The sequence below is a fragment of the Sardina pilchardus genome, chromosome 12, assembly GCF_963854185.1.
Source record: "Sardina pilchardus chromosome 12, fSarPil1.1, whole genome shotgun sequence".
Lineage (NCBI taxonomy): Eukaryota > Metazoa > Chordata > Actinopteri > Clupeiformes > Clupeidae > Sardina > Sardina pilchardus.
This window is the reverse complement of record NC_085005.1, coordinates 11,566,526-11,587,477: the sequence shown is the minus strand read 5'-3', so window position 1 is coordinate 11,587,477 and position 20,952 is coordinate 11,566,526. Positions and strand designations below refer to the sequence as shown.

Genomic DNA, 20,952 nt, shown 5'->3' with positions numbered 1-20,952 from the left:
AAGGTAAACCACATCTAATGGACCAAATCTTGTCGTGTTGAACACCTAAACATAGATTTTATATACTATATGTTGTGTTTTGTCTGCTTGTACAGTAAACTATCGCCTAGTCCGACGTCTCCCTAGTTTAGCTAGCTGCTATTATGGATTCTGGACATAAAAAATATCCCCGTGTTGTTAATTCCTCTTCAGTGACACGCCCATTCATATTTAATTGGAAGTAAGTCGACGTTGTCTGTTTATTTTACAGTCTGGTTTGACCGCATTTAGTTCCAGCTGGTTACTGCTATCTAGCAGCTATATTAGCCTAGCTATCTGGTGTTAGCTGCACAGGCTGCATCGCTAGCCTTGTTAGCCTGCACGATGTTTTGCTGTAAGCTTTGTCCCCACCAAACCGCGAGTTTGAAAAACGTCTAGATGCTTATCAAAATGCATACAAGTTTGGCGAATTTCAGATTTCAGTGTGGCATACAGGAGTGTCCAGGTAATTTCAGGACATCGGTGTCGCCTTCACCACTAATCTCGACGTCACGCAGTGGCAATGTCCGGTGTAAAGTTCAAAGATGTGATTTCGTGTCCGAAAATATCTGTGTGCGCTCCGCTCATCCTTTACTACTTTCAAAACCATCAGGACAGCAGCAAGATTCGTAGCCTACTACGGGAGATGGAGACCACAGGAAGTAATCAGTTGGCGATTGGAGTTATGCTTCTAATGATGAACTACTTTAAGGAAAAGAAGGAGTTCATCTTGATGCTAGCAGATGTAAGTAGAAACACAATCAGAATGATACGTTTTACATAGTAGTTACAATGTTGTTATATTGTAGCACTGTACTTATATTTTTAAGGTATGTGCGACAGCAAAATTCAGTCGAGAATGATCTGGATCTTCCAGTGACCCCCGATTGATCATTATAGGTAAGTGAGTGTTAAGATATCTATGTTTTCTGAGTTTTTACAGCTACTAATGTAACAGGCCGGCCAATCTGGTGTTTGACATGATGAATAGATGACGATCAGAATTGTCACTAGTTGGCAGTCTCGCCAGGCCTCGGTAGGTCTGGGTCACTTAAACAGCACATATTTCATAAAATACTCTCTCTCTCCTTTTTTTTGTAAAAAAAAGCAGGGGTTTTGATGAAAGCTTGAGTTAAGTAAGATAGGCATAAATAGTACACAACTAGGAAACTGATAGGATTGAAAACAAGGTTTTTATTTTAAAATAAAGTATTCAAGGACCAGTTGTTTGATGTGTTCAATTTGTTACGTTTTTTTTTCATCTTCTAAGTATTTTGTACATATATGTAGGTATCATTTTATTCAGCAAAATGTTGAAACTCACCAGCTTTTGACTGGCTCCTAAAAAATGCATAGAGCCTCCCCTTAAAAGGCCTACTTACTAGACTGCATACTGCAGATGAGATAATGTTCTAAATACTGCTTATTATTCCATCGTTCAGGGAATACTTTACTGGAATCATTCAAATGGATGGTTACAATTGAGGGGAAGGTAGCCATTCAGTTGGAGGAGAACCTCAACTTTGTTGATGCACTGTCGGCATACTTCGCCAGCTACTATGTCTTCAACTTAGAATATGAGGAGCCAGCATGTGCAACTCTGGAGTTGATACAGAGGTAAGGAAACATGTCTTGTTAAAAAATTAAGTACAGTATGATTGTCATTATCAATGATTGTACGAAAGTCAACTTTTGAGGTTGATAAAACTTTTCCATTAAATTTCTTCTAACACCTATTTTCACATTTAATGTTCTATGTTCTGTGACTGCTTTGCTTAGATTCTTCTTATTCTTCGCAAGACTGGACAGACAGTGAAACGAAAGGCAGAAACCATCAGCAGCCGAGTGGTGTCATTCATCTCAAAGCTTACCGAGTTTGAGGGGATGAACAGCGACTAGGTAAGAAATCACAAACATGCATGGACACAATAACATGTAATTAAAATTCAAATATTGCACCTTTGACATTCTAAGGAACAGAACCTTGTTTGTGTTCTCTTGTCTTAGTTTCCATGGATTCTCCACGCTGCCTGACTTGTCTGTAGTGTTGCTGCTTGTAAGTTTGATCTTGTGTGTGTGTGTGTGTGTGTGTGTGTGTGTGTGTGTGTGTGTGTGTGTGTGTGTGTGTGTGTGCGTGCGTGCTTTTTTTAACTATTGAAATGCAAAAAAATTATTGTTTTGAAATGCAAAAAGAAAATGTATTTGGGCCAAAATCTTTTGAAAATTGAAAAAATAACAAATACCAAATAAAACATAAACAGATAAGAAACTAAGTATATACTGATGTACATGTTTTTCCTGTAGTACCTTTGCTCTTGTGTTTAAATGTCGCTTGAATATGTTTAAATGAAAATGTATATGTTTGATCTGTTTAAATGATATTTGTGTCACAGTTTCTTATGAAATTATTTAATAAAAATATGAAAATGTTCAAAATTGGTGTGTGAATGGCTATATCTGTGTTATATATAAATATAGATAAGAACTGAGAACTGCACAGTACTGCAGGCCTAGACCTGTAGCTGAAGACCTACAGTAATGAACTGTATACAGAAATACAGTAGTGACTAGTGATACTGTATATTTGGATTACAGTAGCTGTCAACCTACAGTAATATACTGTATACTGAAATACAGTAGTGCTACTGTTTATATGGATTACAGTAGCTTACTGGCAACCGTGCTGCCAGTAAACTACTGTAAAAAACCTTGAAAATGTCTAACAGTGTATACATATTGTTGGAAAGCTTAGTTTATGGCCATTCATGTGAGCACAATAACTTAATTTTGTAGATTTTACCAAAGCGACTGGTTTCGCTTTGCAGGGTCACATATGTTTACAAGTTACTGTTTTTTTTTTTTTTTTTTAACATCGTGCAACAGTTATCCATACATTTTTTGTTTGTTTGTTTGTTTACAGCAGACAGCAGTTAGTTACATTCCTTCTTGTTGATCCTCAAAGTCAAAAAACAAGATGCTCAAACTACAGTACTAAATGTAATATTTTTAATTCTGTATAATGATAACTTCCTTCCTGTTATGTAGCCCCTTGGATGTATGGAAAGGTGTGCTAGAAAAATGTGAAAAATAAATCATTTCAAAAGTCTGAGTGAATAAAAAAATTAGAAAGCATGACATGAAAAGATGACAGAAAGCAGATGTAAGCAGCTCCTGAATCATTGTTTATGTACAATATGTGCATATCATGTACAGTATTTGAAACTGTAAAATAAATATTAAATAAATTATTTGTGACTATGAAAATGATTTGTACAAGTAATTGTCACCATTACAAATATTCACTACACTTACAAATCTATTCTATGGGTGAAATGGAGTGGAGATGATATCAGTATCAAAAAAGAAGTTAATACTGTATCTCGAGTTACCTTAGCTTTGGTTTTATTAAAGGACAGGGCAAGTTTAAGCCAGAATGTGTCATTTGTGGTGAGAAGCTAATGACAGCATGAAGGCAAATAAAACAAAAGACCTAGACTATTGTCACGCTGTGGACATTTTTGAGAGGAAAAAGCAGCTGCCAATAGCAAAAGATCCACAGACATCAGAAAAGCACTTGAAAGAACAGGCGGCGATTTACACAGAGCCAAAATGAATCATTTGACCATTCACAATTAATTGCAAAAAAAGCCTTTAAAAACCCCAAAAACATTATATAGGAGAGAAGCTAGGTAAACTTGTGTTCACCCGAGTGAAAACATTTCCACTCTCTGACTGACTACACTGTTAAAGACAGACTCGAGAATGGCTGCAAATTGCATTACTGTAACTGCATGAAACTGCACGAAAAGCTAAGAAAAATTCCTTTCGCCATTCATTTGGATGAAACCACAACCATGTCAGATGAATCCATCATCATACAGTATATGGAACACATTGACTGATGAACTGAAACATGGCATTCTTATGTTTACTAATAGCTAAAACAACAACATATTTTATGTCTGAGTAGACTGACCTACAACAATCTTTCCGTATGTTCTGACAGTTGATTCGGACCGCCGACGTGGTGTGTGCATTCCGTGTCTTTTCCTCCTCTCTTTAGGTTGGCTGTCACTATCATCACACCTGACATCTCATCCCTGGCAGGGGGGTTGAATACTTTTGCAAGCCACTGTTAGTATCTTATATCCAGGATAGCAAATAAAACTGATTTTCTTATCAAACCACACTGGGTTAGGGCCTCCTGGTTGACCCCTGGCAGTGGCGGTTGCTGCTCATTGGAATAGGGGAAGCTCTGATAAAAATGGTCAACTATTAAATTAATATTATTGCTGCTGTATTGTTATTTGGGGGGGGGGGGGGGGGGGGGGGGGGGGGGGGAATATATCCTAAAACAGAATAAACAGTAGCCTATAGACGACGCCGGATTCGTCAGATACGTAGGGTAGACATTGCAGCTGGCTTGGTTAGATTAGAACTAAGCTTACATTTTACCAGTTCATTTTGGGGGGTTAAATATGCTATTTGGTAGCCTACTAGAGTTAAAGTGCGTGACTATTATACGTTCATATGCCTTGCTGTTTTATTTGGAATCTCCCATGGTGGGGAATGCTATCAAATAGCTTATAAAATTCAGCAATTTAGCCAAGCAACACAGTTATTATAGCGAGCTATGTGGCTAGCCTACAACTTAGCCTAAATACACAACTGAAACAAATGCAAATCACTAACTCTGTAACTCCACATTACGGTTTTATTGATAGGATATGTTGTGTACAACATGCAATAGAATTAAAAATTTGAGCCTTGCCTCTCGAGTTCACCTGCCAACCCTGTAAGGTTCCATAACTTTCACGCATCCCTGAAACCAGAGCCCGTCTCTGTTGAAACTTCCTGTGCAATCGCGAAATATGCTTGTCAATCAAAAAAAATGACGGTTCCTCCAATCATCATACAGAAGCTCGGCATCCGAGCCATCCCACTGTCCCATTCACCCCCAGAGAGGCCGGGCTTCCCTGGATATGACGATTTTGCGGCGTTTATCCAATATTAATCTAGCTTTTCCTGCACTAAGACCAGCCCACTCCGTAGTGCCATCGAAGTCCAGTGAGGCCGAGCCTCTATGGGGATTTATACACAGCAATGCATTAGACGTGCGAAATCGCGATAGATGACAGGCAAAACCTTGTTGCAAAACGAAACTATAACGATATAGCCATGAAGTTGAACATGTTTTAGCATGTTCTAGTTGGAATATTAGGCTTGCTAATGTAGCTCATAATAGGCATTATTTCATGCAATTTTCCGTGATATTTTAGAGGAGGCTGAGCCTCCCCTGCACTCAATGAGCAATCGCCTCTGACCCCTGGTATAGTCTGATAGATACAGCTCTTACAGTACTTTGGTTTGCACCACCACATGCCAAACTTCAAGTGATTACAATATTTATAACTGTGCAGATAATCTAACCCTCAATTTATGGTCTGATACATGCACAAAACACACATTATATTGCAGTTTCAGGATAAGCTTGTTGCTGTGTTCACTCATAAATTTAGCTACAGTGTTTACTAAATACAGCTGTTATGAATCCTGTCTCTCGTCTGTGTTTTACGATGAGAATGAATATATTAATGTCAAGTCAGTCTTCTTTTCAGCTGGCAGCAGAACAAATTGACTAGGTCATCCACTATAAATCTGATATCAAATGGTCCTCAAAGGTTCCAATGACGCACATTCGAGATTCACTAGAAGCCAGTCTTAAGACAGGAAGCAAGTGTGGAGGAGGTAAGCAACTGTGGAGGAGGGAAAAGCTTCCATCAAATGTAAGTTAATAATTCAGCTGTTTGCTTTTGATAATTTCTACAATTTTTGGAAGCAACTGGACCTAAGATTGCACAATGTAATTGCTGTATTGTATTGCAAGGTAGGCAAGCTCTTAAACTCTGTGTGTGTGTGTGTGTTTGTGTGTGTGTGTGTGTGTGTGTGTGTGTGTGTGTGTGTGTGTGTGTGTGTGTCTGATTGTGTGTGATCTGTACTGTACTATTGCTGCAAAACAAATAGCCCCATTGGGGGACAAATAGATGACTGTAGATCTCAAAAAATAGATATGGATAATACCCCTTGTTGACAACATTTCTTTCTTTATGAACAGATACTTATTCAATTTTAAACTGTATCATTTAATTAAATGTTCTTAAATGTTTTGATAATGTTATTGAACAGATAATAGGCCTACTTAATAAAGCAATTAAAACTGCAGCACTAATTTAAAAATCTCGACCTTGATACTTCTCAAAAATAAGATGACACACAAACAATATAGCATCTGTGACAACAAACTATTAAATTAAGTTGAATTGGCTTCATTTGGAACTTAGCTCAACCAACACCCACAACCCATATTCCAAGCTACTTAAACTCTAACTAAATGTAAACATGGGGGTGATGTGCTTCTTGTGGCATCCTGCATCCTTATAACTGCATTGCATTATTCTGTCCTGCATTACATTTTGGACCGAAATCAGAATGTCTGCTAAACCTGGTGGTGATAAATTCATAAGTGAATTGCCAGGTCATTCATCGGCTATAAATATCAGCCAGTATGTTAGTAAGGTCAAATGTTTTGTATGTTTGGAAATGCTCCTCCTAAACCCTGCTACAGAATATGATTTAATGCACTTTCATTCACTGTTGAACAGAGAGTCCACCTATTTTTTTTTAATTTTGCTAGATTCATCATGGCCACCATGGCAGCAGCGACTATGGCTGATCAAGCTTGTGAGGACTACAGCATCTACAGTGGCTTGTCCGATGGTGAACTGATTCAGCTGGCAATTGAACGCAGCTTGAGTGATATCTGCAGCTCTCCCTCAGAGACCTCACAGAGGTCATCTTATTCACCAGCTGCAGAAAGCCAAGCTATGCCCTTTCAGCATGAAGCTATGACAACATCACTAGAGCTGCAGCAGGAAAATCACAGAGCTCTGAGACAAACAGCTTTAAACACTCAGAACATCCCTCCTGCTGCCAACCCACATCCAACCACCAATCTACCCAGGTAGTACTCAGATATACAACTGTTCCATATGCACAACTCTGTAGTGAAATGCTATAGATTTTAAAGGCATCCTACACAGGCAAGTTTCATTTAACCTAATATACAGCTTCAAAGTCATTTTGAACATGGAGAATCACATTGCTTTCAGCGCTCCACAGGCAGAGAACTAGCCTTGCAATTTGGCTCCAAAACAAATGCAGTGTCTGGAGGAGCCTAAAACTGTGACAAGTATACTACACTATAAACACTCTGCGACTCTATAAAATGTATAGATTGCACAATTGCACGCGCACACACACACACACACACACACACACACACCACTTGAACTTGAATTGCTGTTGTAGAGGCTGACTTTAATGTAACATCTTTGGCATATCTGTTGCTTCTGTTTAGCCAAAACTGGACAGAGAGTTCACATAACTGTGCTGGAGACGGAGCCAAGGTGCATTATTGGAAGAGAGGCCATAATGGAAGTTTGCAAGCTAGATTGAAACCCGTGGAGTAAGGAGCCCTACATTTTCATTATTCAAATACAATTCAGTTAATGAGTGTTGTAATAGCACTACATCACAACTAAAATGGATAGTTCTGGTCCTTGATTATGATTGGCTAAATCACATTCGATGCCACTGTAAAAGCCAACAAAACCATACTGTATACCTTGACTGCATTTCATTCTGTAGTAATGCGCTACCACAACTTACACACAAAAGTTAGCGGCAGCGTCTCGATGTTGCACGTCTCATTGAGAAGTGGTAGGCGCTAGGCAGGCTAAGGGTTTTAGGCACTCTGCTTGAGTGTAATTATACAACAGTTGGTGCCGGTATGGTGTACATTTCAGGACTAACTGTAATTCCGTAAACTTGACAGCGGAGACCTGATGCCTTTCATTATGCATTCCAGAGTGGGACTTTTCTCCCCTAGTAAATCACTTCAACGTGAACACTACAGGGGTGGGGTCTTTATAACCTCACGTTTGACAATTAAGTAGCAAGCATATAGACCACAGCAATTATTAAGCACATAAACCCTAACTGAACTTGGCTCTATATGCTCTGGCAACAGTGGACACCAACACTTAGAGTGGAACTATGCTTGGGGATGGAGGATGTACAAAGAAAAATCTAAATAAACGATAGAAAAAAAACACAACTTGATGTCTTTAACCTTAGTTGGTAGTTGAACTGTTGGATAAAAGTAATAAGGAGCCTGTGATCGTGGAGTTGGTCAAAGATACACCCACGGTTGTGGTTACCTATGGGATTCGGACAAACCACAACCGTGGGTATATTCTCGCCAACCCAACGAACATGATTACCATATTGCTTAGTTATACAACAGTTACATCCTGTCAAATTAATGAATTTCTAACTGGACAAGAGGCATTCCAGAGTGGGGATATCCTTAGACATTTACACTGACACTCTTCATCCACCCATCAACCCTGTATGTAAACAATTTAGAGTTAAATGTACTAAAAAGTATGTTTGGTCTTACAGGGGCATGTCTGCTATACTCTCAGCCATCTGGAGGAATGATGCTCCAAAACTTCTTGAAGTATTGCAGCAACAGCCTTCTGACACTCTGAGTATACCAAACAAAAAAGGCTGGATCCATTTACATTATGCTGCATACTATGGTTATGAGGAATGTTTGAAAGTGCTAGTGAAAGGTACGATTAAGAGACCATATTTGAGGCTATACATATCAAATGATCTGTTTCTGTGATGCTTATTCTGTATGAGTGAAATAATATCTTGGTATAAGTGCATCATGACAAACCGGTTGTTTCTCAAAGTCAAGGATCCTCAAGTCTCCTTTATTCGAAGACGATCAGATTGTTTAGCATGCGCAAAACGCACAATGGGCAGACTAATGAGTGTGCAGGAAGTTGCAGGTGTGCGCTACTGAAATCCATACCTCCTGCCCTACTCCTTTTTGAAAAACAATGAATGTTGCACTTTCATACTTCCACATCAATAAAATAAATGATACACTTTGATTTGTTTGCTACAACTGTACAGGGCAGTAACCATTAAGAAAACCTTTATAGAAAAAAGTTTTATAACTGGCTGACAACCTGGTCTAAGAGGGTTAAATTTCCCGGCTCAATACCCCTGCCTTCTTAACACAATTACGGTGTGAAAGTACAAAGTTGTCAAAATTACCTACATATATTCATTTCATTTAGCAGATGCTTTTATCCAAAACAACTTCATATGTATAACATGTCAATTATATTACAAAGCCCACTGTCCTCCTGCCTTGCTGGGCACAACCGTGGAAGCTGGAAAATGAACCCACAACTTTTCAGGCTTCTACACACTAGCCCAGTAACATGGAGACCAGACTCTCTGGGCCAGATGCACTAACGTTTTTGCGCCCATTTCAGGCGTAACATGCACGTAAAAACATAGGGATGGTATGTACAAACAGGCCGCAATGAGGAAAATGCGCAGACTGCCTGCCGTGGGAACTGAGAATGGATAATGCATATTAATTCCTGGGCGGATCAGCTGAAAATGGGTGTAATGCGCAAGCACAGGGAAGGTGAAGTGCTAATAGCGACTGATTAAAGAGACCCTATGCAACTTTTTCATAGTCATAAAATCGCTTAGAAATCGTTGTGTTGCTTGACTGACCAGTTTTATCGAAAACAGTCACATTTCCTCCCGCCCCTGGTGTCCCTATCCGCTATTGCAACCTTGCAACTTTCTGATAAACGATCGTTTGCTGTTTACATCTGGAAGTCAGAGACGCGTAAGGAACAAGAAGAACCACGCTTGCAATTTATATATTTATATATAGAAATATACACGCTAAAGCTGTCGGGGAAGCTCTGCAGAGAAATATGCAAGCATAAAACGAGCGAAAACGAAAAACGAAAACGAAACCAGAGATGAAATCGCCAATCCTGCATTGTTCCTCTTTAAGTATTCCGCCATATGTATGAAAACAGCGCACGTCTATTTTGCGTTGAAAAACTTCCGCCTTTTGAAAGCAGGTGTAATCCAAATTGCGGTTAAATGCGTGTATTAGAAAAACTTTTAGAGACAGCTGAATCAATATTCAGAGCAACAGTTTTCTTCAATGTGCTATGTCAAAAGCAACCTTGACTTTTGTTTGCCTCTCTAAAATCGTATTTTCTCTTTCCCAACATGCCTACACTTCCCAATCTGTTAGACTAGGCATTAAGTCATCCCTACCGGCAGTAAATAGTACAAGTGGATTAGTAGAACTACTTTGTCTGTCGCTGCTCGTTGACATCTCTTTGTATCATGTATGATGGCTACATTTTGATTCTTTTTAATGTTGCAATATTCAACTGTGCTTGTGCTTCAGCTCTGCACACGCAATTGTACAGGGGGCGGGGACAGGCGGTGATGAACGCTGTTAACGTAATGAAGTTACAGGGCACAGCATTCGCATTCTGCGCACACAAAAACTCGCTATTAGCACTTTCTTTGTACATCTGGCCCAGTGACTTCTGATCTAATCTAGCCTAGATCCATTGAACACTTGTCTTAAGTTTGAAATCATTGGAGTTCAATCACTAACGTTTGGTAATGACGTATGTTAATCACGGGGGACACAACAATATCAATAGGCTTGCAATTTAAACGTATCGCTCTGAGGAACGTCCTCTGTTTGCTGGTTGGTTGGAGGTGCTGTAGCCAGAAAACGAGGGCGGATCAAGCTATTCCAGACACTGTAAGGAAAAGAAATTGAGCGGAAGTATGTAGACAGGCGGAGCATGCTCTAGCTCCTTAATCACTAAACTACCACCACCTTACGACTTACATGACACAGTAACAATACATCTATAATGAAACAGATTACTGTATACTGGATCTACAGTTAAAAACATAGAGAACGGCCTTGTTTAGTACTGTTTTCAAATCCTGCATAAATGTGTGTACAGGATTGGGTGTTTTCAAGCAAGCTGAGCTACACATGAGCATCCTCGAAAATTCTGCGAAATGAACGACTTTGTCCTTTTTAGAATTTCCAGGATGCTCAACACTGAAATGGTGTCGGTGAGATTCAATGACACAACTTTCTTGAAAAAGAAACTTTGAAGGATCCTTCCTTTGTTTAAGAAACAGCCATGACCATTGTCCATCTGATTTGCTGATAACAATTCTGTTTTTATTATATCCATACCAACTAAAGCCTTTCCTAAACTAATTGACAAACGTTCCAATGGGCGCCAGACGCCTCTGATGGTGGCTGCTGCCGACAAAAACCCACTGTGTGTCCAGTGTCTTCTTGAGGCAGGAGCAGATCCCAATATAGCAAAGAACGACGGAGAATCACCTCTCCACATAGGTATCCCTTTTTAAGGAGTAATGAGAAGCCGATCAGTCCTATACCAAGAATGACTTGATAAATATGTTCTTATGTATCTCTGAACAAATCCATCCTTTTCAGCTTGTGAAAAAGCAACTGAGGAAATAGTGGAGCTTCTACTGAGATGTAGAGCAAAGGTCTCACAGGCTGACGTGAAAGGAGTGACGCCATTACATGTAGCGGTGCAAAACCAAAATTTTGCCATCTGTAAGCTTCTAGTCACAGCTGGAGCACACATAAGAGCCAGGAACACTTATGGCATTGAACCACTCTTCATGGCTGCTCAGATAGGAAGCACCGAAGTATTGAATCTCCTCATCGAACATGGTTAGTAGTTTCATCAGTATTTAGATTTCACTGCTCAAACAAGAACAAAGAATGATGTTATGCTGAATTGGTTGAGCTATTATTCACATAGTCAAGTAAAATACTGTACTGACAAATTCTCATTTACATTCTTAAGGGGCCTATATTGACTGTCAAGCTAACGATGGAGCAACGTCTTTGTATGAAGCATCCAAGAATGGTCACGAGGACGTGGTGAAGCTGCTTCTGTCTAAAAGTGCAAACGTCAACAGGAGAACTAAAGCAGGACTGACCCCTCTCCACATTGCAGCAAAACATGGACATTCTAGGTTGGTAGTTTTGAAGTCATCTTAAATTGCTTGCTCAAATTCAGTCATTAGACTGAACAACTTTAGACAATCAAAATGTTTTCTGGAATCCAGCACCAGTGCAGTTCATGTTTCAGTGCAGATGCAATACAGTATAGTTTCATTTTTGTCTTTGGGCAGAGTTGTGTCTTTACTGATTCCACACACGAACAGAAGGATTATGAAAGAGAGTGCCATTAGTCCACTTCACTTTGCAGCAGAGCATGACAGAGAGGAAGTCATGGAGGTTCTCATCAATGCAGACTTTGACGTCAACACGTTGCTGAAGTATGACCACTCCCAGATCTATGATGACCGGTGCTGCTCGGCCCTCCACTTCACTGTACGCAACAGCAACATGGACGCAGCCTCCATGCTGCTGGAGGCAGGTGCTGACCCCAATCTGGATATTTTCAATCCTCTGCTGGTGGCCGTGAGACAGGGAAATATAGAGATGGTCTCTTTGCTGGTGGAGTATGGTGCCAATGTGAATGCCTGTGTGCCAACACTCCCTACTACCTTTCCTGGGGCTCTGCTCTTTGGTATGAAGCACACACTTATCCTCAAGTTCCTGCTGGACAATGGATGTGATGCCAACGCCTGTTTCTCATGTGCTTATGGAGACGGCCCACATCCTCCCATTAAGAGCCGGCTTAATTCTAGGGATGAGCTGGACCTTGATGAAATCTCTAAAAGCGAAGCTGCACAGGTTATGAGTATTTTCTTTATTGGCAAAGGTTGTTCTCACCCTGTTTACAAATATCAACGTATTATATTTGTACCAGTGTATAATTAGAAGTGGATGCTATTCGTACCCTTCTGTAGGTAGTGATGTGTGCTATTTTCACCTTGTGCATGATCTAGGTAACACGACAATTTCCCAAAACATCCCTCTAAACTCGTTAGGCTGTTAGTCAGTAATAGATAACATTAGTAAAAAGTAAACTATCACTGGATGAACCGAAGAAGCTCATTGTTGCCAGCAAAACATGATGACTAATGTATGGCATAAAGTTACCTCTATATATTTTGTTACCCTAATATTTTTTTAAGACCTTAATTCTAGAAAAAGTGATTAAGGACCCACCATCAACCTGAACAACACATTTTCACTCACAGAACTGCCGCTTACTGGATATTTTCGATTCTTCGAACCATTCTCTGTGAACCGTGAAGATACTGTAGTTGTTTGTTAAAATCCCAGTAGATCAGCAGTTTCTGAAAGACCAGCCTGGTAGCAATAACCACACCAGGTTCAAAATCACCTTGCTTCCCAATTCTCAGTTTGAATGTCTGCTGGGGGCATTTCCCAAAACCAGTTGCTAACCTGTTAGCAACCTAGTTGTAACCTCTTAGCAACTTAGTTGGTTGGCATTGGGAAATTGCATTACAACCAACGCGTCCCATATCCGCTTAACCCATTGATGTCCACCAGTGATGTGTGGGCTGATCCGAATCGAGCGGGCGAGAAAAAATATTTTTAATGATATTCGGGTCATGTTTGGTCGGGTCGGTTAAAATAAATATGCCGTTAATTTTTTGTCATTTATATCGTACATATAATTGTCTTTAGAAAAGACAGACATCATTTGCAGCATTGCCACTGAAACGCGATTCTATCTCCCACATTTTGTCACGAGCATGTAGAAATGCACTTGTTGTTTTTGCGTAGACAGACCCTTGGCTACACTTGACATGCAGTTGTGTTTTCTCAAACTGCTGGCCTCCTCGACAGAAAATTCGGTTACTGAGCAGCAAAGTTGCCGAGAAAGTTTCCCCAATCAGGAAATACTTCTTAATTCAATGTCATCAAGGCATATAGCCTACTATTGGTATGAGCATGCAATGTGTGTCCTTATGCAATTTATAAAGTGGCTCGTTGGAAAGCCCTCAACTCGCTGCAATTTATAATCGCGGAGCAACAGAGGTGTGTTTTTGAAGCACTCAATCAGCTCTGAGTTTTGGTTTTGGTTTTTGTTTTGGTCCAATGATGAAGACGTTAGTAACGAGTTTCTTAATAATATTCTATGCCTGCATTTCATGCTTGGGAGAGCTTCAAGGCATTCATGTGAGGAACAGCTGAAATAGAATTTGTATAGGAAAATCCTAAGGCTAATTATTTTCAATGTTGAGTCAAATAGCCTAATTTTTGGATGAATGCTGACACGGAACCAAAACAGGTAGACTAAAGGCATGTTTCCCAAATTCACTAGGCTATATATAATTAGGCCTATATTGTTTTACATGCATATGAGATACCAGTTTTGCGTGGCTCAATGACGCTACGACTAAGTTAGACTAGGCTACTTTTTACAATAAGCGGGTCGGGAAGCGGGTCGGGTACAGTATTTTAATAATACGGTCCGAGTTGCGGTCGGGTTAGTTGAAAACGGCGGGGCAGGCCGTTCAGACACGTACCCGCGCATCACTGATGTCCACATGCCTACATGCATTGAGTTGTAGTTATGTGATTGGCTAGATATTTGTGCTAATGAGTAGTTCAACAGAACTGTAAGTGGTCATTCAGCATCTTCAGTGGTTTATTGTATTTGGGTGAATAAATGGATTTTTGTTCTTCCTAACTGATCTTTTATCCTTTTTGTACAGTTCTGTGAGATTATAGCAGATCCCCTTTATACCTATTGGGCAGGACCTATAATTGACCGTCTCCTTGATTACACTGGTCCGGTGAAACTGTGTTCTAGAATCACAGAACTTCTTGAGAACAACAAAGACTGGGTGTACATCAAAGAAAAATCAAGTGAGTAAAATAAGTTACCTTTCAGATACTTTGCCATTTCAGTCATTTGAGATTGACTGCATAATATTAAAAGCCAAATTATAGGCCAGGCAACAAGTGTCAACAATATAATGTAAAAGTGACTGTTAAGATGTCCGCCAGGGTGTTACTGCTTATTGCATACATCAAGAAATCTGGAATACTGTAGATGCTGCATACTCTGATTAGATATCATCTGATTAGACATTAAATTTGACTTCTGTTGTGTGTTGCAATGAGTCCAAGAACACCTTTGTGAATTTGTTTAAGAGCACATTTAAGAAAATTCTTGGGAAGATATTGGTGAATGAGGCCCAGTGATCTTAAAATGTCCTTAAAACATTTAGAGCCACCCGCCTGCCTGATGCATCTGTGCCGAGTGACGATCCGTCAGCTGGTGGGAAGGCAGAGACTGAGGAGAATGACCAGCCTCCCCCTGCCTGGACGACTCATCAAGTACCTGTTCTACGACAACAGAGAATTTGAGAATCTCTATTTTGATTGAGTGTGTATGAGTGTGTATCTCTTAAGCACTGTCATTATCAGTCAATAATCTAACCAACAAAAGCTTGATTATCCACAACTTTCCAAAACTCTCCCAAAATACCTTTCCCATGTCACATTTTCAGTCTCCTGTATTGATATATCACATTATCTCCACTGTGATTACATGTATAGCTAACTGCTAGTGTGTGGTTCGGAGACAACTCAAATCTGTGAATTTGATCAAATTGATTGCTGGTTGTGTGCCGATTGTTAATCAAAAAGCAGAAAGAGGTTTGCCACAGTACTAATAACACGTTGTCACGACCCCCTGTGCCCCTACAGGCCTCTCCTTGTCAGTGCACGGACAGGGAGGGCCCGATTAGGTTAATTGTATACACCTGCATTAAGGCGTGGCTATATAAGGAGTTCTCCTCTCTTTCTGTTTAGGCACTTTCTTCTCTCTTGCAGACACCCATTTAGACTTTCTTCTGCACTGGCACTTTATTCTCTCTCTCCCCTTATCTCTTATCTCTTTCTATTTTCCTTTGCTCATCATTTAGTCATCTTACATACTAACACTGATTGCATTCACGCATACACGCACACGCCAACACTCATTTCCCCCTAGACACCTTATGTTTGGTATTACTATTGCTTAATCTTAATAAATTATAAATTGGAACTTTGTTGTCCGTTTCCCTTTATGTTACGGTCAGTGAACGAGCCGGCCGTAACATAATTGGGCGCTCGTCCGGAATCAAACAAACAGAAACAGGACCATAGACTCGCGGAGATCCAGGTGAGAAGCTTTTTCGGTTTAATTGGCTAATTAACAGACTCTGGTTAGGAAGAGTGTTCCAGCTGGGCTGTGCCCTTCCATCGGTGCACTTTTTGTTTATTTTGGGTTTTTGTAATGTAATTTTTCTTTTGGGGGTAATCCTAGTCCGGAATTTTACATTCCTGTTGGGGGCACGCTTCTCGCGCAATTTTTCGATAATTTTGTGATGAGGTTCATGCGTTATTCAGTCGCCCCGAGGCTGGCAGGCCCCTGAAGACTAGCCAGGTGGAGTTAGTTAGTTGGCGTGATATTCAGGTCTCCAGAGTACTGTTTAATTACGATTGTTGGTTTACAGCAAGACATCAGCGACCGATGTGGCGATTTTCACCTGGATCGTGAAGTTATTTTGGACTGTTTTTGTGAGTTTGGGTAAGTAGGCTACATTCAAACCGGTAGTGTTGGCGTTCGTTGTTTTGCATCAGTGTCTAATGTTTCGTGTTGTTAACTAGCTCATTAAGAGTAGCTTACTCAATGCTACATGACTTCTTTTAGAGAGATCTTTAATGAAGTTTGCATTTTGTGCTAGTTACGCGTTCGTTGAGATGGGGAGACGTTTTCGTGCTTGAATGAACTTTCAGGTAATTTATGAATGGCTGATGACGTAGAGCTCGCGTAGTGTGTCATTCGTTTGTAACTGTGCGCAGTTGTAGTGAGAGTACATGCCTTTTAAGTCGTCATTGAACAGCAATTTGTGTGAGACTAGGATAGCTTATGTGATTTGAAGTTGTATTTATTCTGGTCCAGTTTGCTGTTAGTGATTTAACTTGTGTGTAATCTCAATTTTGTGGGGGTGTTTCCTGGGAAGTGTAGAGAGAATATTGGGATATTTTGTGCCTCATTTTTGTTGTTTGTCTATTATCTAAACAATAAGACCAGCTAGCTTGTGTTGAGTTTTCACACTGCTATTAAGTATGACTTCAGCTGTAGATGAGTTTATTGCTGGCCCATCTGAAGAGTTGTTAGAAAAGCTCACTAAAGAACAATTGTGGACACTAGCAGAACATTATGGATTAATAATAACTGCTCTTGAAAAGAAGCTGAAAGAGACCTTGTTTATTGCTGTTAAGAACCAACTGATTGAGACAGGTGTACTTGGTAAAGGGGCAGCTTCACCAGATAAACCTTTGCAGTTGGACTCCGATAAGTTGAAGGCTGAGCATGATGCTAGATTAAAGGAAAAGGAGACGGAAGTTCGCCGGCTTGAGCAACAAGTAGAGCTGAAACGGTTAGCGCTAGAGGAACGTAAGTGTGAACATACGCGTGAGCGTGAAATACGGGAACATGAACTTGATCGCGAACGTGAAGAGCATGCGTTCGCTCTTAAAAAGCTTGAGCTTGAATTGGCTGCTAAAGGGGGTGACTCTCCTTCGCCTAGCTCTCCTTCTGTTCCTGCGCTTCCTCCTTCAGTTCCACTGCAGCCTGGCTTCGATGTAGGTCGAAACATCCGGCTTGTACCACCTTTTTCTGAAAAGCATGTGGACAGGTATTTTGCACATTTCGAGAGGGTAGCCATCACACTGAAGTGGCCCAAAGAAGTGTGGCCACTGCTGTTGCAGTGTGTTTTAATTGGGAAGGCCCAAGAGGTGTACACAGCACTTAGCCTCGAACAGGGTAGCCAATATGATGTGGTCAAAGCCACAATCTTGCGGGCTTACGAGCTGGTTCCTGAAGCGTATCGCCAGCGATTCAGGAGTTGTGCGAAGTTGGATAAACAGACCTTTGTAGAGTTCGCCAGGGAGAAGGAGGGTATGTTTGATCGATGGTGCGCTGCTCAAAAGGCAGAATCAAAGGAAGATCTTAAACAGCTGCTTCTATTAGAAGATTTCAAAGATTGCCTCCCTGAATCTGTGGCAGTGTACTTAAATGAACGGCATGTCCAGAAATTGGAGGATGCTGCTGTTCTAGCAGATGAATACACCCTTACCCATAGACAGACTAGCAGTTTGCCATGGCGTGACAACCAGGGTAGATCAAGGACTGTGCCTGGTGGCAGATTGAGACGTGGGTCTCCGGATAGTTCCTCAAGGTCACCACCTCCAAGTAGTCGCCAATCCCCTGTTGCTAATAATGAGTTTGTGTGTTTCTATTGTAGGAAACCTGGCCACAAAGTTGTGGACTGTTTGGTCCTGAAAAAGAAAGACAGACAGCCCAAGTCTGTCGGCTTGGTAGCACCTCTGGCTATTTGGCCATCTCAGTGTGTTGATGGTAGTCATTCTGTGTATGCACCTTTTATTTCAGACGGAGTTGTGTCGCAGTTCAGTCAGAAAGGTGGGGTGTCTGTTCGCATCCTCAGGGACACGGGGGCTGCTCAGTCTCTGTTGTTGAAAGGGGCAAAACACCCATCAGATCAGACTGTGACGGGACACGTTTTGGTTAGAGGGCTTGAGAGTTTTGTTAAGCTGCCACTTCACCGTATTCAACTGGCCTCCAAGATGGTTACCGGTAGTGTCAGTATTGCTGTGTGCTCATCTCTTCCCGTGCCAGGTGTGTCTCTAATATTGGGAAATGATTTAGCTGGATGTAAGATATGGGAAAGTACTGCCTTGGTGTCGCAACCTGCAGTGACGTTGGAGTTGCAACCAGAGGTTGAGCATGTAGAGAGACCGCAAGTGGATGCTCTTGGTTGTCTGGACTCTATGGCAGAAAAGCAGTTGAGTAACATCATTTCGACTACTGTGACTGAAGTAGAAGACTCATTGGAGTCACCTGCGGGTCAGGTGAATTGTGTCACTGTGTGTGTACCTGATTTGGGGTGTGTTGAAAATGTTGCACCTGCGACTACAGAACACCTTTTTGAATTGACAAGAATTACGGTTAATGACTTCTGCAGTATCGTGTCTGAGCATGATCATGTAGTGAAGCCATTTCCCTCATCCTTCCCTGATTTGCCTATTTCTTCCTTGGCCAAGCATAGTGTTGATAGTGGGTCGGTACCACCCAGTAATCACCTTTGCCTTTCAGATACGTGGGAAAGTGACAACCGAAGTGAAGAAAATGGTTTACTTTCTTGTTCATCTATCGGTCCTACTCAGGAACAGGACAGGTCTTGTGTGTTGAGACGTCGCATGCATGATTTAGATATTCAGAGTATGAGCCTTGAGAGTATGTGTGATCGTTCACCTTGCAAAGAACTAATTCTGTTAACAATTCAGATTTTTCTACTTTTGATTCCATGGTTTATCTTCCATGTTGGGTGGGGTTTACACATTGCATTTGGGTTGTAATTACGTTTATTTAGTCCCACTGTGTGTGTCCTGTCTCTCCTCTCGCTGTCCAAGGGCCCAGGATGGTGAGTTTTCGATGGTCGGAATTAAGATCGGACCACAGGAGGTCTTTTGTAGTTTTGTTTTTGGTTACATACTGGTATTTGAGGTTTTCCTATGGCAAACCTCTTTTTAGTGAGGGAGGTGTCACGACCCCCTGTGCCCCTACAGGCCTCTCCTTGTCAGTGCACGGACAGGGAGGGCCCGATTAGGTTAATTGTATACACCTGCATTAAGGCGTGGCTATATAAGGAGTTCTCCTCTCTTTCTGTTTAGGCACTTTCTTCTCTCTTGCAGACACCCATTTAGACTTTCTTCTGCACTGGCACTTTATTCTCTCTCTCCCCTTATCTCTTATCTCTTTCTATTTTCCTTTGCTCATCATTTAGTCATCTTACATACTAACACTGATTGCATTCACGCATACACGCACACGCCAACACTCATTTCCCCCTAGACACCTTATGTTTGGTATTACTATTACTATTGCTTAATCTTAATAAATTATAAATTGGAACTTTGTTGTCCGTTTCCCTTTATGTTACGGTCAGTGAACGAGCCGGCCGTAACAACGTAGAGAAACTGTCTAATGGCAAGGGCTTGTTTAGGTTAGCTGGTCTATAGCTAAATTTAGTTCAACAGCCTATATGGTGGTGCTATGAATCAGAAGCAGAAGGTTAACTTGTTGGCTGTTCCAATAATAGGAAGTGGTTCTCTTGCTTTATGTCTTTTATGTCTTTTAACTATTCTATTAACTGTTTTGTTATGTATCAGTGAAATGTTTTTATGGTACATTCTGACTGAAATTCAGTTATTTTTTCACTCTGAAGTGAGGAATTACAGTACTCTCCAGAATTATTGGCACCCTTGGTAAAAGTTGACTAAAAATAGGTACAAAAAATAATATTTAGGTGATTTATTGTACTCCCACAATGAAAACAATGAGGAAAAATACACCCTGCAAGGCAAGCAAATTTATTCTGAGAAAAAGGAAAATCTCATAAAGAAATAAATATTTTTAACAAAAACACATTGCTCATAATTATTGGCATCCCTACTTGTAATACCTTCTTAAACCTCCCTTTGTCAATAAAACAGCTTGTAATATTCTTCTCTGACACCCCATAAAGATTGTGAATACAAAGTAAGGGATTTAAGACCATACATCTTTACAAAACCTCCCCAGATTGTCCAGATTGCTAGGTCCACACTTGTGCATTCTTCTCTTTGATTCATCCCACTGTTTTTCTATGGAGTTTAGATCAGGGAACTGCAATGTCAATGTCTGAAGCTTGATTTTGTGTTCAGTAAACCATACTTGCACCACACGCTAGTGACCCGGGGTTCGATTCTCGCCCCATGGCCTTTTCTGGATCCCACTCCTACTCTCTCTCCCACTCACTTCCTGTCTCTCTATACTGTCCTGTCTGATTAAAGGCATAAAAGCCAAAAATGTACTTAAAATAAAAAGAAATACATGCACTGTGGCCACTTGCATTGTGTTCATTTCTCTAATTTCTCAACTTACAGGACAAACTGCC

The 20,952-nt window shown here is 40.7% G+C and overlaps 1 protein-coding gene and 1 long non-coding RNA gene across 2 annotated transcripts in view; both read left to right on the top strand.

Moving 5' to 3' along the window:
* The window catches only part of LOC134097923 (ankyrin repeat and SOCS box protein 2-like), a 53,306-nt gene extending 37,353 nt beyond the window's left edge, over positions 1-15,953 (top strand). Inside the window, exon 10 of the mRNA XM_062550874.1 lies at positions 15,172-15,953. Within this exon, the coding sequence (XP_062406858.1) occupies positions 15,172-15,329 (158 nt within the window). The 3' untranslated portion in view covers positions 15,330-15,953. The remainder of the gene's footprint in view (positions 1-15,171) is intronic.
* On the top strand, positions 1,518-2,151 carry LOC134098175 (uncharacterized). Its single transcript, XR_009941018.1, has 3 exons — positions 1,518-1,635; positions 1,798-1,917; positions 2,026-2,151. It is a non-coding gene; the product is annotated as an uncharacterized LOC134098175 (long non-coding RNA).
* Positions 15,954-20,952: the final 4,999 nt, after the last annotated feature.